At 56.6% G+C, this 27,510-nt stretch overlaps 5 protein-coding genes and 1 long non-coding RNA gene across 6 annotated transcripts; 2 read left to right on the top strand and 4 right to left on the bottom strand.

Moving 5' to 3' along the window:
- Nucleotides 1–117: 117 nt before the first annotated feature.
- On the bottom strand, nucleotides 118–2,830 carry LOC128135724 (ankyrin repeat domain-containing protein 7-like). The gene is made up of 6 exons (XM_052774796.1): nucleotides 2,497–2,830; nucleotides 1,613–1,727; nucleotides 1,194–1,367; nucleotides 999–1,105; nucleotides 405–542; nucleotides 118–244 (listed from the first exon to the last, which is right to left on the bottom strand). Exons 1-6 carry the CDS (start codon nucleotides 2,706–2,708, stop codon nucleotides 118–120), a joined length of 873 nt encoding a protein of 290 aa, XP_052630756.1. The 5' UTR covers nucleotides 2,709–2,830.
- Nucleotides 2,831–3,026: 196 nt separating this feature from the next.
- LOC128135672 (cell cycle regulator of non-homologous end joining-like) lies at nucleotides 3,027–4,554 on the top strand. Its single transcript, XM_052774740.1, has 3 exons — nucleotides 3,027–3,160; nucleotides 3,236–3,299; nucleotides 3,546–4,554. Exons 1-3 carry the CDS (start codon nucleotides 3,027–3,029, stop codon nucleotides 3,771–3,773), a joined length of 426 nt encoding a protein of 141 aa, XP_052630700.1. The 3' UTR covers nucleotides 3,774–4,554.
- A 713-nt stretch (nucleotides 4,555–5,267) lies between these two features.
- On the bottom strand, nucleotides 5,268–6,427 carry LOC128135723 (transmembrane protein 140-like; the record flags this gene model as incomplete). Its single annotated transcript, XM_052774795.1, has 1 exon — nucleotides 5,268–6,427. A coding segment is annotated over one exon (810 nt), but the record flags the coding sequence as incomplete, so codon positions are not given.
- A 5,854-nt stretch (nucleotides 6,428–12,281) lies between these two features.
- Nucleotides 12,282–13,854, bottom strand: LOC128135596 (uncharacterized). Its single transcript, XR_008233152.1, has 4 exons — nucleotides 13,823–13,854; nucleotides 13,529–13,622; nucleotides 12,789–12,863; nucleotides 12,282–12,389 (listed from the first exon to the last, which is right to left on the bottom strand). It is a non-coding gene; the product is annotated as an uncharacterized LOC128135596 (long non-coding RNA).
- A 6,896-nt stretch (nucleotides 13,855–20,750) lies between these two features.
- Nucleotides 20,751–22,274, top strand: LOC128135671 (cell cycle regulator of non-homologous end joining-like). The gene is given in 4 exon segments (XM_052774739.1): nucleotides 20,751–20,801; nucleotides 20,803–20,885; nucleotides 20,961–21,024; nucleotides 21,266–22,274. Coding segments are annotated over 4 exon segments (426 nt in total). The 3' UTR covers nucleotides 21,494–22,274.
- A 713-nt stretch (nucleotides 22,275–22,987) lies between these two features.
- LOC128135722 (transmembrane protein 140-like) lies at nucleotides 22,988–24,147 on the bottom strand (the record flags this gene model as incomplete). Its single annotated transcript, XM_052774793.1, has 1 exon — nucleotides 22,988–24,147. A coding segment is annotated over one exon (810 nt), but the record flags the coding sequence as incomplete, so codon positions are not given.
- Between the last annotated feature and the right edge of the window lie 3,363 nt (nucleotides 24,148–27,510).

Here is a 27,510-nt window from a genome sequence, read left to right as displayed (position 1 = left end):
TTCCTTCAGCCTAGCTGTTAAGCACACATAGCCACCTTAGTGAAGGAACGGCCAGTGGTGCAAAGCTACCCACGAGAGAAGGAAAACCGCTGAAGAGTTTACCTCAGGGGATATCAGTTAGATCCCCTCTGAAACAAAAGGCAAGTAGTTGCTAGTCAGTTGAGTGGAGTGGAGCTTGGCAGCACACAGGTGAATTCTCAGAGGGAACTGTGGGGGGAAGTTTTCCTCAACTTCCAAATCCAGTCTTGACACGGAAAGAGATGCATCAGAAGACATCACGGAGCCCAGCTTCAACAAAGGTCTCAATGCCTCACTAAACCCCAGCGATGTTACCAAAAAGGGCCGTACATCAGCACGCACATTCTGAGAACGCGGCCGCTCTAACGAGGATGTAAAACACTTACACAGCATGCTGAGACAGTCTGGCATAATGTAGAACTGTGCAGCCACACAGGTCTTCCTGAGAAAGATCAGCACCATACTGCAGGAGAATTTGTATTATATTCATATCCCCAGCAAGAGCAGCAACCATAAGGGTGGTCCTAAAGCATCCAAGAGAAGAAAGGAAATACATCAGCTTCTGCGGACATTGCATTGCCATTACTTCAGTCCCTCTTTGCTCCCCAAAGAATTCATTTCCCTTCTCCTACAGGCAGAGTGAAAGCACAGCCAAATACGTGGAAGCGTTGGAGAATTCAGGTTGGCAGGACCTCAGGAGGTCTCCAGGCCAACCACCTGCCCAGAGCAGGCTCGGGGCATGTGTGTGTGTGCGCGCGCGTGCGGCACCACAGCCAACACTTTCTTGCAGTCCTCAGGGCAGAAACTGTCCCCTGAGGTAAGAAAGCAGCCGAGTGTGGGTCTGCTTTCACAAGTCACACAGAAGGAGCTCCTTCTGGGCAGCTGCTGGTTCTTTTTCAAAGCTCATTCCTATGCCTCCCCCCGGTCCAACTTGAAGAATGCTAAAGGCGTCCCACGCGCACTTTTGACAAACCCTTCACCTTTTATGCTTATCTCGAGCATGCACGTCAGCTCCTTTTTGAAGAAGGAACTCCACCAACTCTTCAGAGCACTTGGTGATCGCAACAGTAAGCGGAGTGTATCCCAACTGAAAGGGGAAATCATCTCCCTTAGAATAACACAGAAAAGTCAAGCAAGTTTTGGGAAGAGGAACCTTACCCAAAGTCCAAGCTAACCTTATTCTGAGCTTCAATATCGGCTTTGTGCTCCAGTAACAGCTCGACTAGGGGTTTGCTAGCAGTGATGGCAGCCAGGTGAAGCGCAGTGTTGCCGCTAGCATCTCTGAGGTTAGGGTTGGCACCATGCTCCAGCAGAATAGCCACACAGTCTTTGTGCTGGTGCTCTACTGCCTGGAAATAAGACACAAAGGAGGAATAACTTCCAACATCTACATTTCTCACTGTCAGAACTCCCGCACCTTCCCAACAGTGGGAAGTATAAGCGCCTTCAAAGATTAGGCAACATACGCCCCTTCCCCGCTGACTGCAACATACCTGTTTCTACGCAGGCCTACGTAAAGAATCACGCAAGGTCCGTATCGTTCAGCGCATAATCGATAATCCCAACGCGCAACAGCATAACATATTCCACATACCTTCATCAGTGGTGATTTCTTAAAGCGGTCACGAGGGTTTAGCTGGCATTTCTCTCTTGCTAGGAATCGGACGACATCTGCCCGGCCTTTCGCACAAGCCAGATGCAGAGGCGTCCTAGAAACGAAACATATTCAGTCAACACGGACAGCTGAAGACACCGTTTCAGGCTGCGGTGCCCGCCGCGCGGGGCCACACGCCTCAACTGGCAAAAACCAAGCTGAAAGCAAGCTTCCGCGGTCCGGAGCTGGTGGCAGCAGTGGCACACCCGAAGCCTGGGGCTGGCCAGGAAAAATCCCCAGCACATCCCTGGAGTCGGGAGGCATTTCCTCAGCCGTGTCAATGAACCTGCGCCCGCACGGACGGACTCCTGTGCCCAGGCACTGGTCCCTGCCTCCAGCAGGACTGCCCAGCCACCCAGCCCAGCGAAGGAGACCGCATCTTGGCAGTCCGGAGGCTGCGGAGAGTGTGGAGTCTGCGGAAGCCCTGGGTTCCCCCCCCACCCCCGAGCAGTCCCACGCCAGGCGTGTCCCAGAGACGGAGGGCACGGGGTTTCTAGCAGCGGCGGGACGGCCGTGCCCTGTCTTTCTGCGAGTCCATGCCCCCGCTCAAGCAAGCCGCTCCGTCGGGCAACAGGCAAGCAGCCGTCTCTGCTTGGACGAAGGGCTGCTGAGCTCCGCAGAAGACTCACTGCAGGGGCCGGGCCGGCGGGGGAGGGCAGGGGGGACGGGCAGGGGGTCGCCGCCTCCCGCCCCAGCCGGGGCAGGCCCCCGGTAAGGCCGGCGCCGCGGAGCCGGCCCGGCTCCTCAGGGCGCTTGCCACCGGGCTGGGCTCCGCCGGGGTGGCCGGCCGGAGGCTTTTGCTCCGGGCGCCGCCCGCCCCTTACTGCTTCTCCGCGTCCCGCCTGTTGATGCGGAATCTCTTCCTCCACCAGTGCCGCTGCAGCCGCGCCAGGTCACCTCCGGCGGCCGCGCCGTGCAGCCCGCCCCGGGGCTTCTCCCGGACCTCGGAGGGCTCGGCGGCGCAGGGTCCGGCATCGCCGTCGGAGGGCGGCGGCCGCCGCACCCTCCCCAGGCAGCACGAGAAGAGCCGCTGCATGCCGCCGCGGGGATGGCGCCCGGCGGGCTCTGCCGAGCCCCGGGCGGTCTCCCCGAGGCCCAACCGAGCGAAGCAGGGGCGAGAAGAGCCGAGCCCCGAGCGCCGGCCGCCGCTCGGCAGCTCCGGTCGCTCCCGCTCCGCACAGGACGCCGTCTGCGCCGGCAGGGGGCAGCCTAGCAACGGGGCGTCACACAGGGGGCGCGGCGGCCGGGGAGGAGGGGGCGGTTCCAAGGGGGGATTCCACGGGGGGCGGGCCCAAGGGGGGCGGCTCCCGGGGCGGCCCCGCCCCGCCCCGCCCCGCCCCGCCCGGCGCGGGCAATGGCGGCGGGCGGCAGGCGGCGGGTGCTGCCGGCCTGGCTGGAGGCGGCGGGGGACGAGCGGGTGGTCGCGGCGGGGACCCCCCCCGCCAAGGGCGGGCAGCGGCGGCGGCGGCAGGCGGCGGCAGGCGGCGGGTCCCAGGTAGCGCCGCTGGGGCGGGCGAGGCCGGGCCCGGTTCGCCCTGAGCGTCTTCCCCGTGCGGTTGGCAGGGCGGCGGTGTACTGCATGACCGAGGCGGAGCTGGTGGATGTGGCCCTGGCGGTCCTGGCGGAGGTGAGCGCGGACCCCCCGGGGCGGGGGCGGGGGCGGGGGCGGGGGCGGGGGACACACACACGCACACGGTCCTGGCAGCGGGGAGGGCTCGGGGGAGCGGGCAGGGAGCGCTGCCGGCGGCGGCGGCGGCTCCCTGGGGCCTGGCCGGGGGTGTCCCGCGGTGGGGGGGGCGGGCGGGCTGCTCCTTCTGCCCCTCGGGGTGCAATTCGCGCCCAGCCGGCTCTGGTTGTTTTTCCCTTTGGCTAGAACCTGCAGCGCGAGGAAGGTGAGGAGAAGGCCCGGTCCGGGAGCCGGGAGGAGCAGGAGCTCCAGCCGACGCCAAAGGAGGCTCCGGGAAGCACGGCCAGCAGCGGGGGAGGCAGCGGCCGCAGCCCGGCTCTCCCGTCCCCTGCCGGTGGCGCCGCGGGGAGGCCAGGCTGGGAGGACTCTGAGGACGATGCTCTGAAATACGTCAGGGAGATCTTTTTCAGCTGACGTTGCCTGCTCCGCCGCTGCCCAGGAGCCAAGGGGACACCCAGGACGGTGGGAGGAGGACCTGGAGCGGGCTGTGGAGCTGCTGTGTTGGTAGCCTGCGGAGCTGGTAGGAGGCCCGCGAAAGCCATGGGGGAGAGGAAGGGGGCACTGGCTTCTCCCGGTGTGTGCTGGCTTCAGCGGGCTTTGGCTCCGGGTTAGGTTGTGTTCAGTTTTGCTCGGCATCTCGGAGCACGGAGAGATGAAAGAGGAGGTGTGGGTTCCCGTGAGCGTCCCTTTGGTGGGTCGGTGTCGGGGCTCGAGGGGAGCAGGGAGTTGCTGGCCCTGGCAGGCTTTTGCTGGCTCTGCGGAGCCGAATAGTCGCGGTCCAGCCTTGGGGCTCCCTTGTCCTTGCGGTCCCTCCGTGACAGCTGCCGTGGGGCCTGGCAGGCTGTCCCCGTTGGGCCTGACGCTGGATTTGCCCGCAGGCTCGGGCAGGCCTCCCGTAGCTGGGGAGGACACGGGTGGGAGCAGACTGGCAGGGGCAGGGACCGTTCTGAGGGGGCTGACCCCATGGCAGGGTGCGCGGGGGTCTAGGGAGGGATAAGGATGGCTCAGTGGCAAGAGCCAGTCTGAAGCGGGGATGAACAAACCACACGAAGCCAGGGCAGGTGCGAGAGCCTTTCATGAAACGCAGAATCAGTCACAGCAGCGTCACCAGCCACACCCCCACCACGAGGGCAGCAGGGGAGAAAACGGCCCCTGGTGTCCCGAAGGGGATGGGGGGAAAGCAGGCGCTGCTTTGTGCGAGGTTAAGGGGATGGGGGGGGGAAGCAGGCGCTGCTTTGTGCGAGGTTACAGACGTGGCACGGAGCGGTGCTGTGCACCGCCGCTAAGGCGGAGAGACCCCATCCAGTGCGCTGGCTGCGATGGCCCAGCTGGGGCACTGCACCCCAGCCTTCGGCAGCCCTTGCGCTGCTCCCCGAGCACACGCTTGCACGGGGCGTGCGTTGGTGTGGGCTAGCTTTGCGGTGACCTGCCCTCGCGCAGAACCCGTTCTCCTGGAGTCTCAAAGGCTGCTGGACTGCTGGGCTCAGCCCCGTAATGTCAGTGGGGACAAACCTGGGGCTCTGCACCAAAATCCTCTGCTTCCTCGTGGAAACCCTCCTCCTCCTCAGAGCTGTGTTCAGTGCTCAGCAAGTTGTTGGGCTGCCCCTGCAGGGGCTCTGCTGCTGCTTGGGGTTGGATGTGGGCCACTTCACCCGAATGAACTAAAGCAGAGTCACTCCAGGTGTTATTCCAGCAGGTGAAGTACAGGTGCTCCTGCTGAAGAGTATTTCCAGTGCCCCTCTGGGGCTGCCACTGCTGTGGTGGCAGTGTGAAGCCACAGCTCCTCAAGTTGCTTCGAAGGCGTCCCTGGTTAGTTCGGGAGGTGGAGAAGGAGCAGAGTCTCTTTGGGCAACGCCAAGAAAGGAAGCCTGCTTGCTTCTCTGCCTGCTTATACTTAGGCTAGATATGGCCAGAGGGTTGTGTCCGCTGTGTGCTGGTTCTGATCCGTCCCCTTCGCTCTCCTCTGGGTCAGGGCCAGAAATGCTGTCGCTTATGATGCTGTGCCCCAGGCCGAGGGGCGTGTTGCACGCTGCTGTTCCCAGAAAGCTTCCACGCCGTGCTGCGGGTGTTGGTGTCTGCTGCCTGCTTGCTGCAGGAGCACTGCACGCAGCCGTTTGCCAGAGGCTGGAGATGGGCCTTTGGACTAAGGATCAAATTCCTACCAGTGACTAAAGCTGTAGCGGGATTACTGTTTTAAAGCATGTTATCAATAGCGCTTGCATCTTCTTCGCCCTCAAATCCCGACGGGCAGGGCCCCGTCAATAAAAGGGCTTTGACCCGGGTGTGTGTTGCTTGGCCCAGCTGAGGTACATAGTGGCAGTGAGAATCTGGAGCAGTAGCAGAGCCTGAGTCCCAAGCAATGCCAGGAAGCCCCCAGTGAAATCAGAGAGGTGAATCCACTGCGAGGTTTGGAAAAGAAACGTACCCAGGCCTCCAGAGAGGATTATCATCTTGATGATGAGTATGATGAGGATCGCCTTCCAGCCCTCCCTCTCCTCTCTGCACTGCACGTGTGCAACAAAAACGGGGTAGAAGATGCTGAAGACCAGGCAGGCGTACACACAAACCCTGGCTAGCACCATTCCTGGTAGGCTGATGCCCATCACCTGCAGATGCTTGTACTCCAGGCACTGCAGCTCCCCAGCTGTCGCGTTCCACAGGCAGAAGTTGTAAAAGCCAATGCGTTTGTCAGGGCGGTCGACCGGGTTCCCGGCTTCCCACAGCAGCGCGTAGAGCATCAAGGCCAAGTTTCCAGCAGCCTCAAGGAAGGTCAGTGCACACAGCAGGTGCCCGGTGCACCGCTGCTGCAGCAGCAGACCCATCCTGGCGCCTGCGTGCTCTCTTGATACCGTGGTACAGCCTGCTGTGGGGACGCCTGCTGCCAAACACGAAGGGGGGGAACCCACTGGTGGTTGCGTCTCATGGCACCCTTCCCAAGGTGTGCTCTGAGCCTGTGGCCCTGAGGTCTCGGGACTCCCCTTGCAAGTAGAGCAGGAGCGTCTCTGACTGTGCTGTGCCTGTGTTACTGGGTGGGGGGGTGTGCATTTTTGGTCACAGCAAAGGTGGCTTTAATGATGTCCTGTGTGTGGACCATCACTGGGAGGACAGTATGGCTCCCTTAGCCCCACACGGGCCCTTTGCACCACGGCCTCATGTTGGACTGTCCGGGTTTCGGCTGGGATAGAGTTAACTGTCTTCCTAGTAGCTGGTACCGTGCTCCGTGCTCCGTTTTGAGTTCAGTATGCGAAGAATGTTGATAACACTGATGTTTTCAGTTGTTGCTCAGTAGTGTTCAGTCTAAAGTCAAGGATTTTTCAGCTTCTCCTGCCCAGCCAGCGAGAAAGCTGGAGGGGCACAAGAAGTCGGCACAGGACACAGCCAGGGCAGCTGACCCAAACTGGCCAAGGGTGTATTCCGTACCACGGGACGTCCCATCTAGTATAGGAACTGGGAAGGGGGCGCGGGGAACTGCCGCTCGGGGACTAGCTGGGTGTCGGTTGGCGGGTGGTGAGCAATTGCACTGCGCATCATTTGTACATTCCAATCCTTTCGTTGTTGCTGTTGTCATTTTATGAGTGTTATCATTATTAGTTTCTTCTTTTCTGTTCTATTAAACCGTTCTTATCTCAACCCACGGGTTTTGCTTCTTTTCCCGATTTTCTCCCCCATCCCACTGGGTGGGGGGGAGTGAGTGAGCGGCTGCGTGGTGTTTAGTTGCTGGCTGGGGTTAAACCACGACAAATATTCACAAAAGTGGCTTGAAGGTGCCTGAGTACGATCTTCCCAGCGAAGCTACGGGTCCTTTTGTTCTGTCCGGGTACAGTGGCTACAAGCAAGTCCAGTTCCCACGAGGGAGGCTTTTTGCTTTTGACTCTGAGGGCAACTATATGTTGACGTGTTCTTCTACTGGGGGAGTCCTTTTTAAGGTAAGTCTGAGAAGTGACGGGGAGTACTCTTACACATCCATACAAGCTCTTGTTGTTACAAGGCTGCAACAGCAGCTGCTGAAGTTCTCGAGCAGCACCTACCCATCCGTGCTCTGTGCAAGTTGCTGCTCAGTTTCATACAGCGTGCGTTTTAGCAGCGTGTGGTGCTTAGCAAGTGTTTGAACCCTCTGTAAGCGTTTGACTCTCTGTATGTAGCTAGAGTACGTGTGCTCCGTGTTCTTAAAGCTTAGCTGCAGCAGTTTTCCTTAGTACCCAAGTGCCTAGGACAAAGTTTTAAATTATTCTTTTTTAATATATTGATGCATGCCAGTTCAACGCAAAATGCGCGATTGTTGCCTGATGCTCGTCTTTAATCTGCCTTGTGTGCTTGCTCGTGCTATGTTAGTCCCAGCCTGATTCCCTCCTCTTGCTGTGTACTGAAATGGAATGAAGGGTAAGGCTGAATGGTTCCAAGCACCCCAATTTCTGTGCCGCAGTAACAAGCGGTTACTGATCGCTTGCCCCTTGCCTGCCTCCTCTTGAGTCAATACGCATCAGTATAAGCCATTGCAAGGCAGATTGGATGGAATTTTTACTTTGCATCTGGGGCGTTCGGAGCACCCGCACTAACATGAGCTATAGGTTAGGCTTACGTGCTCTTCATCAGCGTGTGCTTTTAGCCTGCCCTGTTCAATTACTGCAGCTCAGCTGATAGCAGACACTGAGCTGCTTGAGACTGCGTGCTTCTGTTGTGAGACTGGAAATTTGCTTCCTCATGCGTGCTACGTACATCTCGACATGTCTCTGATTTTTCCGCTTAATTATGTATGCTGATGGGGATACGGAGTCTGTAGCAGGCTTTGGCTTCTCCTGTGGGTGCGCTGCCCCCACTGCAGAACCTTGCCTCCTTAAAACCTTATGCTTTCCTTCTTTCAGTTAAACGGTGAGGAAAAGGTTCTGGAGAGCTGCCTTTCCCTGGGAGGACACAGAGCTCCCGTTGTCACAGTGGATTGGAGCACGGCCATGGACTGCGGGACCTGCCTCACCGCCTCTATGGATGGGAAGATTAAATTAACAACCTTACTGGCTCGGAAGTCTTAACCTGGACGGTGCCGAAGGGAAAGAGCAAAAGACTTGACAAAACCAGCGTTAACTCCACAGGAACAAACTGCATGGGAGAGAAGGCAAACCACAGTCCCTCTTCTCATTGTAGCTTTTGCCTCTTGAGAAAAGTTAAATACGTTTGCCAAACCACTGTGCAGTAGAATGCTGGTATGGGACCGGATCAGTGGCAGCACTGAAAACTAAGTCTTCACTGATCCATAGTGGCAGCTGGACCCGCTCTGTTAGGGAGTCTTGAGTAGCATGTGGCTAGAAGGCTGCTGGGATCACGTCAGGGGTTCTGCAGAAGAAGGTGAGGTTGGGGGAGGCATGCATGAGGCAGCACAGTGCACAGTGGTAAGATGACTCAAACTGGAAAGGCCAGTGCAAAAGCAGAGTATTCTTTCAGTATAGCATTTGTTGTTGTGCTTTTATTTTTTTTGTTTGTGTGTGTGTGTGTTCGTTTGTTTTTTTTCCCCCATAAAAAGAAAATACTCCCTTGCACTTGATTCCTGTGCTCTGTTCAGTTGTTGCTGCAAAACATGGGGAGGGTGGCTGGGGCAGGGATGTGCTAGGAAAGTCTCCTGCACGGCGAAAAGACCCTTGGGCTTTCACCAGGTGCTTCCAGCACTGACACCCACACACGGGGGGGAAGCGGTGCAAGACATCCAGGAACAAAAATAATTGCGTGCGTTTGGATGTATGGTGTTGCCTTGGGATAGATGCCTGCTACCAACTAGAGGAGAGATCCCTAGTCAGACTTTTTGAAAGGCTTGTGTCGGAGTTCAGAAGCTCCGTAAATGCCTGGCAGCTACCTGATGGTGGATAGGAGGAGGGGGGGCCAGAACCAGTCTGGTCATGTACAGTGCTCTCTGTCACTGGAGCTGTCTGTCCCCCTGCACCCCCCCAACATCAGGGGAGGTGCTGTGCTCGGGTGTTGCATAGTCTTTGAGTGGACGGCTAAGCAGCCAGCTCTCATCTGCTTGCCCATTGCCGTCGAGCTCACCGCTGCTTACGTTCTTGGCCTTTCTTGGGAGTCTGCGGTACTGTTGTTCCTCGGCAGAGCTCTCACTCTCGATTATGTGGAGAACGGGTCCAATTTGCCGTCTGAAGATACCTTTGGTATTTTCCGAGAGCCGTTTTGGCTTTAGAGCCCGGACATGTGTTAGCATGTTGACGGCCGATTGGCCGGAGAGGAGGTGGAACGTTATTTCAGTTTGTCTTTGCCCAGCGTGCTTTGGCGTATTTATGAAGAGTGGTTTGTCAAGGCTGTAATGCCTAGCTAGCCGTCTCCTTGTGTTTGAAGAGGTGGGGACTGGGCCAGGTGGACCTCCCTAGCTGGCAGCTCCCACTGCTGCCCAGCCAGACTGGGAGTGTGATGGTTCTTTCCTAGTTCCAGCTCTCAAACTGGGGGCTGGAAGTCAACTAAGTCGACGTCGGCTAACTCGACGGCCGTTCTTCGCTGGTGGCATCACACCTCACGCCATGGCTGGGCGTCTGAGAAGGTCGTTGCCGTCTTTGTGCCCGGAGATGCTGGGTACAGTCTGCCGTCGTCTTTTGTACGCGGTCAGACTCTGGCAAAAAGCTCGTTGAAGCAGGCGGGAGGTCTGGCCGAAGCAAACGGGGCCCGCAGCGCGACATCCCCAGAGCGCCGAAAGCACGAGCGTCGTCGCGGCGGGAAGGGGCCTCGTCTCGTCTCCCCCCCCCGCCCTGCTCAAAGCAGGGTCAGCCAGGGCCACGTCCAGGCGGGAGCGTCTCCAAGCACAGAGACCCTACAACCTCTCTGTGGCACAAAAAAGCCACCGGTGGGCTGAGCTGGAGCCTCCGGCCTCACCCCGGGGGCCTCCGGCGCGGGAGGCCCCCCGAGGCGGAGGCGGAGGCCTGCAGGCCCTGCCCGAGCTCCGTCATGGCGTCCCCGTCTCCAGCTCGGTCTCTCCCGGCCACGGACCCCAGCCCGCCGGCCGCCTCCCCGTGGCCCTGCTTGGCCACCACCGGGCTGTCTCCGACCCCGCTGGCCGCCACCGGGCCTGAGCCCCGGCCCGGCCTGGCCCGGCTTCTCGGTTCGCCCTCGGCGCCGCCGCCTCCCCAGGCGCTCGTTCGTCCCTGCGGGCTCTCGGCTGCCTTCCCCGGGGACGGCCCCGCTCCCCTCGCTCGTGCGGGCCGAGGCTGGGTCTGCCCCGCTGGCTGCGGGGACCCCCTTCGGCTCCCCGTCCCTGAGGGAGCAGCGTGCCCGCGCTGCTCCCTGACAGCGGTCCCTGGCCGCCCTCGCAGGAGGAAAGGTTTTTCCTCGGGTCGAGGTGGGTTTCTCCCTGCTGCGGCTCGTGCCCGCTGCTTCCCGCCTTTCCCCTCGGCAGGCTGCAAATCCGCCAGGTCCCGGTGGGATCTGCAAAGCGTCCGTGGCTACCGGGAGCTCGCCCACCCCCTTCTGCCCAGACCGGCGGGAGGGTTGCTCTAGAAAGGAGTCTGGCGACCGATGATGAGCAGTCGCTCAGCGCTGGTCCCTGGTCTGAGCACCGCCACGGTTCAAGCCTCCGCAGAGGGAAAGGACACGGACGCGTGCTCCCCGTCGGAGATGTCTGCAGGACTGGGGGTCGTTCCGAGCGAGGGCAGGGAGAGGTGTGCTGACTGCCTGCGTGGGAAGGGAGCCTGAGCGAGCCTTCAGGAACAGGACTCTCCTCGTCCGGACGCGCTAGGTCCGAAGAGCTCCGGTTGTGCAGCAAAACTAAGACCCGTACGAGGTGGCAGAGTTTATTAAATACCAAACTGCGACAGAACACTTGTAATTAGGGGGGGGCGGGGAGGGGGTGGGGTGGGTGCACAGGGTGGAAGGCAAAGGTTTCCAGGCTTCACGCATCTCCCCTGGGAGCACTCTTTTCTGGCACTGGCACTTCCTCCGCTCTTTGTGCATCTTCTCATCGTTAACCGCGTTGGAGGTTCAGCTGTGACTGGAAATCCGTAAGGTGGGGGGCCATCGAGACTGCATTCGTCACCTGCAGACAGAGTATTGAAATGTATTAAAATCTCAGTGTGTGGTGACCAGCTCCGCTGTTCTTGCTCAGGGCCCCCGGCACTGCATGCTGGTCAGTGAGGCCATTGCTGGGACTCCTGGCTCGTGGTTTTTACCCATCACGACAACTACATCTGTGTTCATCAACATCATCATCATCTACTGCCACAACAGGAGCAGGAGCATCAAGAGCAGTCAATCACTTGCAAAATACAGCCAAGAGATAATTAGCAGCGCGGAAAAAAAGTATAGGAAAAGAATCACACGGGTTCTAGCAGAAAAGAATAATCGCCTCAAATCCACCAACCAAACCAGAGCTCAGCTTTCTTCTTAGTTTACCAATTTAGTTAGTCAATTCGGAACAACTTACTTCATCTCTCGCCAGAAACTGAGCTGGGACTTTCTCCTTCGCGCTGCAGACGCAGTCAGGGTTGTCGAAGACATCTGCAGAAGCATCTTCAACCTGCACAGCAAATTAGTAAGGAAAGCGTGAAGCAAAGCAGCAGTCGGCCTTTTGCACACACTCTTACCTAAGCAGCACAGCCCCGGATGGCTTGCTTCATCTGTAATGTGCTTGACAAGCCAGGAATTACTGAGAGCAGCCAGCTCCCCAGCACCACCCAACACTTGGAGGGCCCCAAATTTCTCTGAACAGAAGAGGACAAGACTTCCTTCCCACCCAGGAGAAGTGCAGGCAGCCTGCATTTGCAAGGCCTTTTGCAGCTTTTTAAAACCATAGGCTCATGCACAGAAGCACCTGGCAAGATCGAATGCGAGGCTTGAATTTGCTCGCAAACGGTTATGCACATGCTTTTACACTAGGGTTCAGTAAAGCTTGACTTCTCCTCAGTGTGTATTTCTTTAAAGCACTAAAAAGCCATGCCTGGTCTGTTCTTCCTCCAGCGCGGCGTTTCTTTTCCACGCTTCATCCGGAAGCGCTTCCGATCGGCATTGCGTCTTGCCCAGCTTCTTTACTTCCTTGCTTTCACTGCCACGCTTTCAAAATAGAAAAGATGCATCACACACAGAGCACAGGAACAGGATCCACACGCAGAATGTGCAGCCAGCCTTCTCCACAAAGGAGAAAACATGTATCTCCCAAGTCCAGTCTCCTCTCACAGCTCTCACCCACAGCTGTCTCTCCTGTCCACAGCACACAGCCTACCCATCAAAGGAATCGTGCTGATGAACGCAAGTGCCCGCATATTGTCTACCGAGCAGATGCAAAACACAGTAGCACCAGGGGAATGAGGAAACGTATAGACTTTTCCCCTGAGGGTGTCCTGCCCAAAAACCTGGGGGATTCCCCGCAGCCCACCTGACCTTTTCATAAATTACCTGCCCACGAGAAATTCAAAGACTAAAACCAGTCGTTCCCAGAAGCTGTTCATATACCTGCCGACGTCGGTGTTCCTTTGCAGTCCGTGTTGTCCGAAAGCCGGTTACCGAGTCCTCCAGGCCATTATGAGACTACAGCAGCATTAAAAGAAGAAAAAAGAAGTCACACTAGGACTTCCCTGGCTGAAGGTCATACCTCACGGCAGCGCCAACCAAGCATACAAAATATGGCCTATGGAGGTGTCATTCCCTTATTAGTTGCAGCCTTTCATCTTTGGAGGTCTTCTCGTTGCATTACAGACCTACACCTTCTGGCCAAGGAATCCATGGCCACTAACATGGGAAGGTGCCCAGAGTACAGGCCACGGAAGAATTCCTGTCCCAGTCTGATGATGCCAGTCAGGCCTCCAGGACTACGTGCTCACCACCACCAGAGCCCAAGGAGTGTCCGCAACCGAAGGCACCAAACCCCTCTACCGCAGGACTGTCTGAAGTGCTGCCTGAGGTCTCAAGCTCACGACTGGTCTAAAGCAGAAAATACTTAAGCCAGTGCATTGCTGTCAAGTCCTTAACAAAGATGGCATTAAGAAGGACTTGCTATAGTCTCACGGAACAACTCTCAAAGCCAGAAAGCTGGGGGAATGGGCCAGCAGGACTTTCAGAGCAGCCTGTAGTCAGTAGAACAGAGAAACTGATCTCTCCTAGGCTCTCCAGGAAAACCTCATCTTAAAATTTCCCGCACAGATACAGAACTAGGCTCTGTAGCTCACGAAAAGGGAAGGCTGTGAGTAGCTTACTAAGGCACAGGCTTGCAGTTTTTTCCAAAGGGCTTCGATGGTCTTTGCTTGTTGCTGGACTGTGGTTTCCAGCCTGGCCTTTTCACCTTGGAGCCTGGAAAAGAAGGACAGGCCTTATCACAGGAGGCCACAAGAGCACAAATCCCCAAAGAAGAATGTGAAAGAACCTCATCTAAAACAAAAGCGTCTTTGAAAATCGTGTATTATTATCTTGCTGGGATGCAAGAAGACAGTCCTGTTGTTTTCGCACAATCGCAGAAAGCGAAGCCTTGCTCCACTCTGTTACTTCCTTACCGTCGTATGTGGTCTTCCAGCTCTGGGATAGCTGCAGTTCCAGAAGAAGTGGTCAGAAGGTCCTGCAGGTTCCTGGAAGTTAGTTCCCTCTCGTTCCTCCTGATGGCATCCTTCAGGTACTCGGCATAACACTCAGTCCGGGTATGCCGTTCTTTTAATTCCTGCAGCTGTCAAACCACAAGAAGAATCGCCGGTAGTCAACTTAGGTTTGATAAAAAGGAGTGGACTGCTCTGACTCTCATGTCGACTCTCAAAACCCACGTTACTTCATCTTTTACACTGGCCCCTCTCCTACGTCTAAAATGATTTCCTAAAGCGTTTCCTAAACGCTGCCACAACGCTCCTCCTCCTCTCTCAAGGACTCCAAACACTCTTTGTAGCCGCTTGTTGGCTACTCCAACACGGTTAGCAGCTCCTCCTGCTCCTAAAGTGACTTTGCAGCTCCATAACAATGATGACGTGATGAGGAACTGCAAAAAAGCGTGAGCACAACACTCCAGCATGCCTACTCTTTCTCTGTCAGCACACACTCCGCTTTGCCGAGCCAAAGAGAAGCAGCAAATACACGTGATCCGTGAACCTTGAGAAGCAGCTGTTTGAAAGGAATACCCCCCCCCTTCTCCAATCAAGGACAAAGTGACTTCACGGTTAGTGGCCTTACTAATTGTAGGCGCCAGGCTTATAAAACAAGGCGAGTCAATTACATGTCACTCGGTCTGCTCCTGTTGCAAAGGTGTCTAGCGTACTAAGACCACCTCAGTGCAGCCCTCCGCTCTTACTTCAAGTGGTGCAAACAGGCAGGCACCCAAGGCAGCAGTGCTGTTCCCTCCCATCCCGCTCATCACAGCGAACCGCACACTGAACCACCCTGGGTTACACAAAACCCCCAAGAAAGGATCAGGTCCCCGCTCTGGTTTGCTACAAAAAAGGCCTGGGCCCCTGCCAAGAGACAAGAGACAGGCTTTCTCCATACCTTAGCTTTGGAACGGTACAGTTTCTTCTGCAACTGCAGTTTCTGTTCCTGCAGGTACACGCTGTAGCACTTCACAGCTTCAGGTGAAGCTTCTGTGAGGGAGCTCCTTTTGAGAGGGTTGGCGAGCTCCTGCCACGGCTGCTTGACCCATGTCTAAAGAAATGGTGTTCCATGAGCATGGAGAAATCAGTGAGAAGATGACAACACGAGAGATGCTTTTACTCATGGGATGATATCATTAGCTCGGCCTTCAGGGTGGCCAGCAGGTCGAGGGAGGTGATTCTGCCCGTCTACTCTGCTCTCATGAGACCCCACCTGGAGTAATGCATCCAGCTCTGGGGTCCCCAGCACAAGGAGGACATGGACCTGCTCAAGCAGGTCCAGAGGAGGGCCACAACAATGATCAGAGGGCTGGAACACCTCTCCCGTGAAGAAAGGCTGAGAGAGTTGGGGTTGTTCAGCCTGGGGAAAAGCGAGCTCTGGGGAGACCTTACTGCGGCCTTTCAAAATAGAAAGAGAGAGAGAGACTTTTTACTAAGGCCTGAAGTGACAGGACAAGGGGCAACTGTTTTAAACTGAAAGAGGGTAGATTTAGAGTGGGCATAAGGAAGACATTTTTTGCAATGAGGGTGGTGGGACACTGGACCAGGTTGCCCAGAGAAATTGTGGCTGCCCCATCTCTGGAAGTGTTCAGGCTGGATGGGGCTTTGAGCAAGCTGATCTAGTGGAAGGTGTCCCTGCCCATGGCAGGGGGGGTTGCACTAGATGATCTTTAAAGGACTCTTCCAACTCAAACCATTCTATGCTTCTGTGACTCAGTGAATTCAAACATAAGAGATTTTGGCCGCCACCAGCAGGCAACTGTCTCAGCTGAGCATATCTACAGGATCGCCAGCTCTTCGTGAGGCTTTCTCTTTCCTAATACACAGAAAAGGCTAAATATTCTTCTCCTTGGAATAGAGGATGAGAGTCTGCGCACGTGCTTTCGTCCAACCCACTGTTTTCCCTCTTTATGCAGCCCTTCGGCTTCACAAAGGGAACAAAATGAGGTGCGAAATACACCTCAGGTCCGGATTCAGTCACCTCCTCTCAGCAGCGTTCCAAAATGAACACAGTAGCAAGAACAGATCTCTGTACACTGACTGGTTCTATTTATGGATATCTGCATCAGCCTCTACTAGAGTCACCTGTCTGTCGCCTTGAAGGTCGGTTTGACATGAAGCATCCTTCTTTAGCTGAAGCTCTTCTCTCTCCGGTGCAGAAACCTGAGCAAGTGAGAACACAGACAGACAGATCGTGGGGAAAGGAATCCCCAGCAAGACTGCAGCATCGCACTGCATTGCAGCACCGGGGATACGGGAGCGTGACTTCGGCATTACCTCTGGAAAACAAAGTAACTTGCTCTCAGAAGAGTCAAAACCTCCCTCTTACCTGTGCTCCTGCTGCTGGGAAGACACCTACAAAGGAGGCAAGAAGCGAGACGCTGCTGTGAGTGCTTATTTCACTCTGCTTCTCCCCATCTGCTTCACCGCAGAAAAGCTTACAAAGGTAACCATTTAGTGCGTCAGGAAATTACCGTTGCCGCTCTCCTCTGCAACACGCTGCACCCATGCTTCACGTCTGCATACAGGTGGAAGCTGCACGACGGCCGACGCTTTCGCTGGAGCTTCGCAATCCGACTGCGTAATTGAAAAGACGTGCGTGAGAACTGGCACAGACTCCTCCTCAACCCGTTTCCACGCACAAAGCTCCCGCTTCAGCCAACACCCGTAACGTGGTATCAGATGATGGAAAGAACGGAAAGGGCAAACACCACCGGCGTGTTAGGCATCTCTGTTGAGCAGGGCTTTCAAAAGGGGCCGATGTACACCTGCCCAAGGCAGAGAGGACCTAGGCAGAAGCAGCTAAGCGTCTAGAGTGTAGGCCCTATGGGCAACCATTTGACACTGACTCTATGATTCTGTGAATCTACCTGTCACCATCCCTGGGGGTATTTAGCAGAGGTGTAGATGTGGCGCTGGGGTACACGGTTTAGGGCTGGGCTTGGCAGTGTTGGGTTTACGGTTGGACTTTTAAGGGTCTTTTCCAACCTAAACGACTCTATGAATCTACCTCAGAATCAAAAGGGGAGTCATCATCTAGCTGCTGTGCTCCTGCTGCTGGGAAGACACCTACAAAGGAGGCAAGAAGCGAGATGCTGCTGTGAGTGCTTATTTCACTCTGCTTTTCCCCATGTGCTTCACTGCAGAGAAGCTTACAAAGGTAACCATTTAGTGCGTCAGGAAATTACCGTTGCCGCTCTCCTCTGCAACGGGCTGCACCCATGCTCCAAGTTTGTGTGCAGGTGGAATCCACACGCCGGCCGTCACATTCATTGGAGCTTCACAATCCGACTGTGTAATTGAAAAGACGTGCGTGAGAACTGGCACAGACTCCTCCTCAACCCGTTTCCACGCACAAAGCTCCCACTTCAGCCAACACCCGTAACGTGGTATCAGATGATGGAAAGAACGGAAAGGGCAAACACCACCGGCGTGTTAGGCATCTCTGTTGAGCAGGGCTTTCAAAAGGGGCCGACGTACCCCTGCCCAAGGCAGAGAGGACCTAGGCAGAAGCAGCTAAGCGTCTAGAGTGTAGGCCCTATGGGCAACCATTTGACACTGACTCTATGATTCTATGAATCTACCTGTCACCATCCCTGGGGGTATTTAGCAGAGGTGTAGATGTGGCGCTGGGGTACATGGTTTAGGGGTGGGCTTGGCAGTGTTGGGTTTACGGTTGGACTTTTAAGGGTCTTTTCCAACCTAAACGACTCTATGAATCTACCTCAGAATCAAAAGGGGAGTCATCATCTAGCTGCTGTGCTCCTGCTGCTGGGAAGACACCTACAAAGGAGGCAAGAAGCGAGACGCTGCTGTGAGTGCTTATTTCACTCTGCTTTTCCCCATGTGCTTCACTGCAGAGAAGCTTACAAAGGTAACCATTTAGTGCGTCAGGAAATTACCGTTGCCGCTCTCCTCTGCAACGGGCTGCGCGCACGCTCCCTTTCCATCTGCAGCAGGAGGCAGCTCGTCGGCCGACGCTTTTCTTGGAGCTTCACAATCCGACTGCGTAATTGAAAAGACGTGCGTGAGAACTGGCACAGACTCCTCCTCAACCCGTTTCCACGCACAAAGCTCCCACTTCAGCCAACACCCGTAACGTGGTATCAGATGATGGAAAGAACGGAAAGGGCAAACACCACCGGCGTGTTAGGCATCTCTGTTGAGCAGGGCTTTCAAAGGGGCCGATGTACACCTGCCCAAGGCAGAGAGGACCTAGGCAGAAGCAGCTAAGCGTCTAGAGTGTAGGCCCTATGGGCAACCATTTGACACTGACTCTATGATTCTGTGAATCTACCTGTCACCAACCCTGGGGGTATTTAGCAGAGGTGTAGATGTGGCGCTGGGGTACACGGTTTAGGGGTGGGCTTGGCAGTGTTGGGTTTACGGTTGGACTTTTAAGGGTCTTTTCCCACCTAAACGAATCTATGAATCTACCTCAGAATCAAAAGGGGAGTCATCATCTTGCTGCTGTGCTCCTGCTGCTGGGAAGACACCTACAAAGGAGGCAAGAAGCGAGACGCTGCTGTGAGTGCTTATTTCACTCTGCTTTTCCCCATGTGCTTCACTGCAGAGAAGCTTACAAAGGTAACCATTTAGTGCGTCAGGAAATTACCGTTGCCGCTCTCCTCTGCAACGGGCTGCGCGCACGCTCCCTTTCCATCTGCAGCAGGAGGCAGCTCGTCGGCCGACGCTTTTCTTGGAGCTTCACAATCCGACTGCGTAATTGAAAAGACGTGCGTGAGAACTGGCTCAGACTCCTCCTCAACCCGTTTCCACGCACAAAGCTCCCGCTTCAGCCAACACCCGTAACGTGGTATCAGATGATGGAAAGAACGGAAAGGCAAACACCACCGGCGTGTTAGGCATCTCTGTTGAGCAGGGCTTTCAAAAGGGGCCGATGTACACCTGCCCAAGGCAGAGAGGACCTAGGCAGAAGCAGCTAAGCGCCTAGAGTGTAGGCCCTATGGGCAACCATTTGACACTGACTCTATGATTCTATGAATGTACCTCAGAATCAAAAGAGGAGTCGTAATCTTCCTCTTCTTGTCCTCCTGCTGCTGGCAAGACACCTACAAAGGAGGTAAGATGTGAGACTCTGCTGTGAGTGCTTATTTCACTCTGCCTTTCCCCATCCCTCAAGCCCTGCATCCAATCAAGAGGTTATCATTCTTCTACAGGCCAGTGATTTGTCTTCATCACCTCCTCCACGGTGAAGGATCCTACCTGCTCCGGTCAGTGTAGGGGTGCCCAAGGGAGAGTCAGCAGTCTTCCCAGAGCAAGAGCTGTCAAGCACTGCTGGGCCTTCTGTGCCTCCTGCAGAACATTCTCCCCTCATTTCACAGCCGGTGTTTTGCTCCAGTTGCTTCTGAATACTATATACAGAAAGGAAGGAAATGCATTTGTTAAAAATACCCCCCCGCTTGCATACACTCTCTACTGGAAGAGCAACAGCCATTCATGAGCCATCCGAGCCATATTCATAGCCAGCTGGTAAAGGGTAACACCCACACCCAGCGACACCTTGCTGCACGACTACTGGAGGCTGAAATACTCACTACAGGCATGTTCGTGCTGCAGGTGCTTATTCTTGTCTATGGAGTATCTCAGCCCCACTGGTTACAGTCTCATCCGACAAACCCCCTCTCCATTTTGAGGGCCATTGAGATTAAGACAACCCTTGGCAGACTGACATCTCACTACAAGGCTTCTACCTCAGTGGGATGCTACACTAATGCTGCAGCTACTCTTCCCGTGAAGCTGGGGTAACGTCTCCTCAAACCCAGTCCTGACTTTGAAGGGCTTAAGAAATTCCCATGGTCAGCCAGAGGACCGGAGAGTTTAGAGAGCTCCTAGTTGGGATATCAAGAGGCCAACAAAGATTGTGGTTGCATGGCAAGCACTGCAGGCGCTAATACATTGTAGAGGTGTTATCTTCTAACAACCTTGGCTGAGGGTCAGGTGGGGCTCTGGAGAGAGACCACTTTCAGGTTTGCTGCATAAGCAGAACTAAAACCAAAAAAAACCCCCCAAACAAGAAAAGAAAATACTAGAAACGTGCTCCAGACCAAGGCTGCTATGCAAAGTGGTGCATTAGCACAACAGGGATGCTGTGCCAGAAGCCGGGAGGGAAGGAACGAGCATCTTGTTTTGCTAGAGCAATCCTCAGACGTGCTTTACTCCTAAAGGGGTTTTTACTCCACAGTTTACCCAGGCACCCTTCTCTCCTGCTTCCCATCGATACAAGGGCGCTTGCCACCGGGCTGGGCTCCGCCGGGGTGGCCGGCCGGAGGCTTTTGCTCCGGGCGCCGCCCGCCCCTTACTGCTTCTCCGCGTCCCGCCTGTTGATGCGGAATCTCTTCCTCCACCAGTGCCGCTGCAGCCGCGCCAGGTCACCTCCGGCGGCCGCGCCGTGCAGCCCGCCCCGGGGCTTCTCCCGGACCTCGGAGGGCTCGGCGGCGCAGGGTCCGGCATCGCCGTCGGAGGGCGGCGGCCGCCGCACCCTCCCCAGGCAGCACGAGAAGAGCCGCTGCATGCCGCCGCGGGGATGGCGCCCGGCGGGCTCTGCCGAGCCCCGGGCGGTCTCCCCGAGGCCCAACCGAGCGAAGCAGGGGCGAGAAGAGCCGAGCCCCGAGCGCCGGCCGCCGCTCGGCAGCTCCGGTCGCTCCCGCTCCGCACAGGACGCCGTCTGCGCCGGCAGGGGGCAGCCTAGCAACGGGGCGTCACACAGGGGGCGCGGCGGCCGGGGAGGAGGGGGCGGTTCCAAGGGGGGATTCCACGGGGGGCGGGCCCAAGGGGGGCGGCTCCCGGGGCGGCCCCGCCCCGCCCCGCCCCGCCCCGCCCGGCGCGGGCAATGGCGGCGGGCGGCAGGCGGCGGGTGCTGCCGGCCTGGCTGGAGGCGGCGGGGGGACGAGCGGGTGGTCGCGGCGGGGACCCCCCCCGCCAAGGGCGGGCAGCGGCGGCGGCGGCAGGCGGCGGCAGGCGGCGGGTCCCAGGTAGCGCCGCTGGGGCGGGCGAGGCCGGGCCCGGTTCGCCCTGAGCGTCTTCCCCGTGCGGTTGGCAGGGCGGCGGTGTACTGCATGACCGAGGCGGAGCTGGTGGATGTGGCCCTGGCGGTCCTGGCGGAGGTGAGCGCGGACCCCCCGGGGCGGGGGCGGGGGCGGGGGCGGGGGACACACACACGCACACGGTCCTGGCAGCGGGGAGGGCTCGGGGGAGCGGGCAGGGAGCGCTGCCGGCGGCGGCGGCGGCTCCCTGGGGCCTGGCCGGGGGTGTCCCGCGGTGGGGGGGGGCGGGCGGGCTGCTCCTTCTGCCCCTCGGGGTGCAATTCGCGCCCAGCCGGCTCTGGTTGTTTTTCCCTTTGGCTAGAACCTGCAGCGCGAGGAAGGTGAGGAGAAGGCCCGGTCCGGGAGCCGGGAGGAGCAGGAGCTCCAGCCGACGCCAAAGGAGGCTCCGGGAAGCACGGCCAGCAGCGGGGGAGGCAGCGGCCGCAGCCCGGCTCTCCCGTCCCCTGCCGGTGGCGCCGCGGGGAGGCCAGGCTGGGAGGACTCTGAGGACGATGCTCTGAAATACGTCAGGGAGATCTTTTTCAGCTGACGTTGCCTGCTCCGCCGCTGCCCAGGAGCCAAGGGGACACCCAGGACGGTGGGAGGAGGACCTGGAGCGGGCTGTGGAGCTGCTGTGTTGGTAGCCTGCGGAGCTGGTAGGAGGCCCGCGAAAGCCATGGGGGAGAGGAAGGGGGCACTGGCTTCTCCCGGTGTGTGCTGGCTTCAGCGGGCTTTGGCTCCGGGTTAGGTTGTGTTCAGTTTTGCTCGGCATCTCGGAGCACGGAGAGATGAAAGAGGAGGTGTGGGTTCCCGTGAGCGTCCCTTTGGTGGGTCGGTGTCGGGGCTCGAGGGGAGCAGGGAGTTGCTGGCCCTGGCAGGCTTTTGCTGGCTCTGCGGAGCCGAATAGTCGCGGTCCAGCCTTGGGGCTCCCTTGTCCTTGCGGTCCCTCCGTGACAGCTGCCGTGGGGCCTGGCAGGCTGTCCCCGTTGGGCCTGACGCTGGATTTGCCCGCAGGCTCGGGCAGGCCTCCCGTAGCTGGGGAGGACACGGGTGGGAGCAGACTGGCAGGGGCAGGGACCGTTCTGAGGGGGCTGACCCCATGGCAGGGTGCGCGGGGGTCTAGGGAGGGATAAGGATGGCTCAGTGGCAAGAGCCAGTCTGAAGCGGGGATGAACAAACCACACGAAGCCAGGGCAGGTGCGAGAGCCTTTCATGAAACGCAGAATCAGTCACAGCAGCGTCACCAGCCACACCCCCACCACGAGGGCAGCAGGGGAGAAAACGGCCCCTGGTGTCCCGAAGGGGATGGGGGGAAAGCAGGCGCTGCTTTGTGCGAGGTTAAGGGGATGGGGGGGGGAAGCAGGCGCTGCTTTGTGCGAGGTTACAGACGTGGCACGGAGCGGTGCTGTGCACCGCCGCTAAGGCGGAGAGACCCCATCCAGTGCGCTGGCTGCGATGGCCCAGCTGGGGCACTGCACCCCAGCCTTCGGCAGCCCTTGCGCTGCTCCCCGAGCACACGCTTGCACGGGGCGTGCGTTGGTGTGGGCTAGCTTTGCGGTGACCTGCCCTCGCGCAGAACCCGTTCTCCTGGAGTCTCAAAGGCTGCTGGACTGCTGGGCTCAGCCCCGTAATGTCAGTGGGGACAAACCTGGGGCTCTGCACCAAAATCCTCTGCTTCCTCGTGGAAACCCTCCTCCTCCTCAGAGCTGTGTTCAGTGCTCAGCAAGTTGTTGGGCTGCCCCTGCAGGGGCTCTGCTGCTGCTTGGGGTTGGATGTGGGCCACTTCACCCGAATGAACTAAAGCAGAGTCACTCCAGGTGTTATTCCAGCAGGTGAAGTACAGGTGCTCCTGCTGAAGAGTATTTCCAGTGCCCCTCTGGGGCTGCCACTGCTGTGGTGGCAGTGTGAAGCCACAGCTCCTCAAGTTGCTTCGAAGGCGTCCCTGGTTAGTTCGGGAGGTGGAGAAGGAGCAGAGTCTCTTTGGGCAACGCCAAGAAAGGAAGCCTGCTTGCTTCTCTGCCTGCTTATACTTAGGCTAGATATGGCCAGAGGGTTGTGTCCGCTGTGTGCTGGTTCTGATCCGTCCCCTTCGCTCTCCTCTGGGTCAGGGCCAGAAATGCTGTCGCTTATGATGCTGTGCCCCAGGCCGAGGGGCGTGTTGCACGCTGCTGTTCCCAGAAAGCTTCCACGCCGTGCTGCGGGTGTTGGTGTCTGCTGCCTGCTTGCTGCAGGAGCACTGCACGCAGCCGTTTGCCAGAGGCTGGAGATGGGCCTTTGGACTAAGGATCAAATTCCTACCAGTGACTAAAGCTGTAGCGGGATTACTGTTTTAAAGCATGTTATCAATAGCGCTTGCATCTTCTTCGCCCTCAAATCCCGACGGGCAGGGCCCCGTCAATAAAAGGGCTTTGACCCGGGTGTGTGTTGCTTGGCCCAGCTGAGGTACATAGTGGCAGTGAGAATCTGGAGCAGTAGCAGAGCCTGAGTCCCAAGCAATGCCAGGAAGCCCCCAGTGAAATCAGAGAGGTGAATCCACTGCGAGGTTTGGAAAAGAAACGTACCCAGGCCTCCAGAGAGGATTATCATCTTGATGATGAGTATGATGAGGATCGCCTTCCAGCCCTCCCTCTCCTCTCTGCACTGCACGTGTGCAACAAAAACGGGGTAGAAGATGCTGAAGACCAGGCAGGCGTACACACAAACCCTGGCTAGCACCATTCCTGGTAGGCTGATGCCCATCACCTGCAGATGCTTGTACTCCAGGCACTGCAGCTCCCCAGCTGTCGCGTTCCACAGGCAGAAGTTGTAAAAGCCAATGCGTTTGTCAGGGCGGTCGACCGGGTTCCCGGCTTCCCACAGCAGCGCGTAGAGCATCAAGGCCAAGTTTCCAGCAGCCTCAAGGAAGGTCAGTGCACACAGCAGGTGCCCGGTGCACCGCTGCTGCAGCAGCAGACCCATCCTGGCGCCTGCGTGCTCTCTTGATACCGTGGTACAGCCTGCTGTGGGGACGCCTGCTGCCAAACACGAAGGGGGGGAACCCACTGGTGGTTGCGTCTCATGGCACCCTTCCCAAGGTGTGCTCTGAGCCTGTGGCCCTGAGGTCTCGGGACTCCCCTTGCAAGTAGAGCAGGAGCGTCTCTGACTGTGCTGTGCCTGTGTTACTGGGTGGGGGGGTGTGCATTTTTGGTCACAGCAAAGGTGGCTTTAATGATGTCCTGTGTGTGGACCATCACTGGGAGGACAGTATGGCTCCCTTAGCCCCACACGGGCCCTTTGCACCACGGCCTCATGTTGGACTGTCCGGGTTTCGGCTGGGATAGAGTTAACTGTCTTCCTAGTAGCTGGTACCGTGCTCCGTGCTCCGTTTTGAGTTCAGTATGCGAAGAATGTTGATAACACTGATGTTTTCAGTTGTTGCTCAGTAGTGTTCAGTCTAAAGTCAAGGATTTTTCAGCTTCTCCTGCCCAGCCAGCGAGAAAGCTGGAGGGGCACAAGAAGTCGGCACAGGACACAGCCAGGGCAGCTGACCCAAACTGGCCAAGGGTGTATTCCGTACCACGGGACGTCCCATCTAGTATAGGAACTGGGAAGGGGGCGCGGGGAACTGCCGCTCGGGGACTAGCTGGGTGTCGGTTGGCGGGTGGTGAGCAATTGCACTGCGCATCATTTGTACATTCCAATCCTTTCGTTGTTGCTGTTGTCATTTTATGAGTGTTATCATTATTAGTTTCTTCTTTTCTGTTCTATTAAACCGTTCTTATCTCAACCCACGGGTTTTGCTTCTTTTCCCGATTTTCTCCCCCATCCCACTGGGTGGGGGGGAGTGAGTGAGCGGCTGCGTGGTGTTTAGTTGCTGGCTGGGGTTAAACCACGACAAATATTCACAAAAGTGGCTTGAAGGTGCCTGAGTACGATCTTCCCAGCGAAGCTACGGGTCCTTTTGTTCTGTCCGGGTACAGTGGCTACAAGCAAGTCCAGTTCCCACGAGGGAGGCTTTTTGCTTTTGACTCTGAGGGCAACTATATGTTGACGTGTTCTTCTACTGGGGGAGTCCTTTTTAAGGTAAGTCTGAGAAGTGACGGGGAGTACTCTTACACATCCATACAAGCTCTTGTTGTTACAAGGCTGCAACAGCAGCTGCTGAAGTTCTCGAGCAGCACCTACCCATCCGTGCTCTGTGCAAGTTGCTGCTCAGTTTCATACAGCGTGCGTTTTAGCAGCGTGTGGTGCTTAGCAAGTGTTTGAACCCTCTGTAAGCGTTTGACTCTCTGTATGTAGCTAGAGTACGTGTGCTCCGTGTTCTTAAAGCTTAGCTGCAGCAGTTTTCCTTAGTACCCAAGTGCCTAGGACAAAGTTTTAAATTATTCTTTTTTAATATATTGATGCATGCCAGTTCAACGCAAAATGCGCGATTGTTGCCTGATGCTCGTCTTTAATCTGCCTTGTGTGCTTGCTCGTGCTATGTTAGTCCCAGCCTGATTCCCTCCTCTTGCTGTGTACTGAAATGGAATGAAGGGTAAGGCTGAATGGTTCCAAGCACCCCAATTTCTGTGCCGCAGTAACAAGCGGTTACTGATCGCTTGCCCCTTGCCTGCCTCCTCTTGAGTCAATACGCATCAGTATAAGCCATTGCAAGGCAGATTGGATGGAATTTTTACTTTGCATCTGGGGCGTTCGGAGCACCCGCACTAACATGAGCTATAGGTTAGGCTTACGTGCTCTTCATCAGCGTGTGCTTTTAGCCTGCCCTGTTCAATTACTGCAGCTCAGCTGATAGCAGACACTGAGCTGCTTGAGACTGCGTGCTTCTGTTGTGAGACTGGAAATTTGCTTCCTCATGCGTGCTACGTACATCTCGACATGTCTCTGATTTTTCCGCTTAATTATGTATGCTGATGGGGATACGGAGTCTGTAGCAGGCTTTGGCTTCTCCTGTGGGTGCGCTGCCCCCACTGCAGAACCTTGCCTCCTTAAAACCTTATGCTTTCCTTCTTTCAGTTAAACGGTGAGGAAAAGGTTCTGGAGAGCTGCCTTTCCCTGGGAGGACACAGAGCTCCCGTTGTCACAGTGGATTGGAGCACGGCCATGGACTGCGGGACCTGCCTCACCGCCTCTATGGATGGGAAGATTAAATTAACAACCTTACTGGCTCGGAAGTCTTAACCTGGACGGTGCCGAAGGGAAAGAGCAAAAGACTTGACAAAACCAGCGTTAACTCCACAGGAACAAACTGCATGGGAGAGAAGGCAAACCACAGTCCCTCTTCTCATTGTAGCTTTTGCCTCTTGAGAAAAGTTAAATACGTTTGCCAAACCACTGTGCAGTAGAATGCTGGTATGGGACCGGATCAGTGGCAGCACTGAAAACTAAGTCTTCACTGATCCATAGTGGCAGCTGGACCCGCTCTGTTAGGGAGTCTTGAGTAGCATGTGGCTAGAAGGCTGCTGGGATCACGTCAGGGGTTCTGCAGAAGAAGGTGAGGTTGGGGGAGGCATGCATGAGGCAGCACAGTGCACAGTGGTAAGATGACTCAAACTGGAAAGGCCAGTGCAAAAGCAGAGTATTCTTTCAGTATAGCATTTGTTGTTGTGCTTTTATTTTTTTTGTTTGTGTGTGTGTGTGTTCGTTTGTTTTTTTTCCCCCATAAAAAGAAAATACTCCCTTGCACTTGATTCCTGTGCTCTGTTCAGTTGTTGCTGCAAAACATGGGGAGGGTGGCTGGGGCAGGGATGTGCTAGGAAAGTCTCCTGCACGGCGAAAAGACCCTTGGGCTTTCACCAGGTGCTTCCAGCACTGACACCCACACACGGGGGGGAAGCGGTGCAAGACATCCAGGAACAAAAATAATTGCGTGCGTTTGGATGTATGGTGTTGCCTTGGGATAGATGCCTGCTACCAACTAGAGGAGAGATCCCTAGTCAGACTTTTTGAAAGGCTTGTGTCGGAGTTCAGAAGCTCCGTAAATGCCTGGCAGCTACCTGATGGTGGATAGGAGGAGGGGGGGCCAGAACCAGTCTGGTCATGTACAGTGCTCTCTGTCACTGGAGCTGTCTGTCCCCCTGCACCCCCCCAACATCAGGGGAGGTGCTGTGCTCGGGTGTTGCATAGTCTTTGAGTGGACGGCTAAGCAGCCAGCTCTCATCTGCTTGCCCATTGCCGTCGAGCTCACCGCTGCTTACGTTCTTGGCCTTTCTTGGGAGTCTGCGGTACTGTTGTTCCTCGGCAGAGCTCTCACTCTCGATTATGTGGAGAACGGGTCCAATTTGCCGTCTGAAGATACCTTTGGTATTTTCCGAGAGCCGTTTTGGCTTTAGAGCCCGGACATGTGTTAGCATGTTGACGGCCGATTGGCCGGAGAGGAGGTGGAACGTTATTTCAGTTTGTCTTTGCCCAGCGTGCTTTGGCGTATTTATGAAGAGTGGTTTGTCAAGGCTGTAATGCCTAGCTAGCCGTCTCCTTGTGTTTGAAGAGGTGGGGACTGGGCCAGGTGGACCTCCCTAGCTGGCAGCTCCCACTGCTGCCCAGCCAGACTGGGAGTGTGATGGTTCTTTCCTAGTTCCAGCTCTC

This window comes from Harpia harpyja, chromosome 23 (genome assembly GCF_026419915.1).
Source record: "Harpia harpyja isolate bHarHar1 chromosome 23, bHarHar1 primary haplotype, whole genome shotgun sequence".
In the NCBI taxonomy this organism is placed as follows: domain Eukaryota; kingdom Metazoa; phylum Chordata; class Aves; order Accipitriformes; family Accipitridae; genus Harpia; species Harpia harpyja.
Note: the sequence above shows the minus strand (reverse complement) of the source record. Positions and strands in the feature narration are given on the sequence as shown.

Coding starts and splice junctions, on each gene's coding strand:
- LOC128135724 (XM_052774796.1), bottom strand. CDS start 2,708: ATGCAGCGGCTCTTCTCGTGCTGCCTGGGGAGGGTGCGGCGGCCGCCG. Junction 1,106..1,193: donor ATATTGAAGCTCAGAATAAG/GTTAGCTTGGAC, acceptor TTCCCCTTTCAG/TTGGGATACACTCCGCTTAC. Junction 543..998: donor GCTCGAGATAAGCATAAAAG/GTGAAGGGTTTG, acceptor TGGATGCTTTAG/GACCACCCTTATGGTTGCTG.
- LOC128135672 (XM_052774740.1), top strand. CDS start 3,027: ATGGCGGCGGGCGGCAGGCGGCGGGTGCTGCCGGCCTGGCTGGAGGCG. Junction 3,161..3,235: donor CAGGCGGCGGCAGGCGGCGG/GTCCCAGGTAGC, acceptor TGCGGTTGGCAG/GGCGGCGGTGTACTGCATGA. Junction 3,300..3,545: donor CCCTGGCGGTCCTGGCGGAG/GTGAGCGCGGAC, acceptor CCCTTTGGCTAG/AACCTGCAGCGCGAGGAAGG.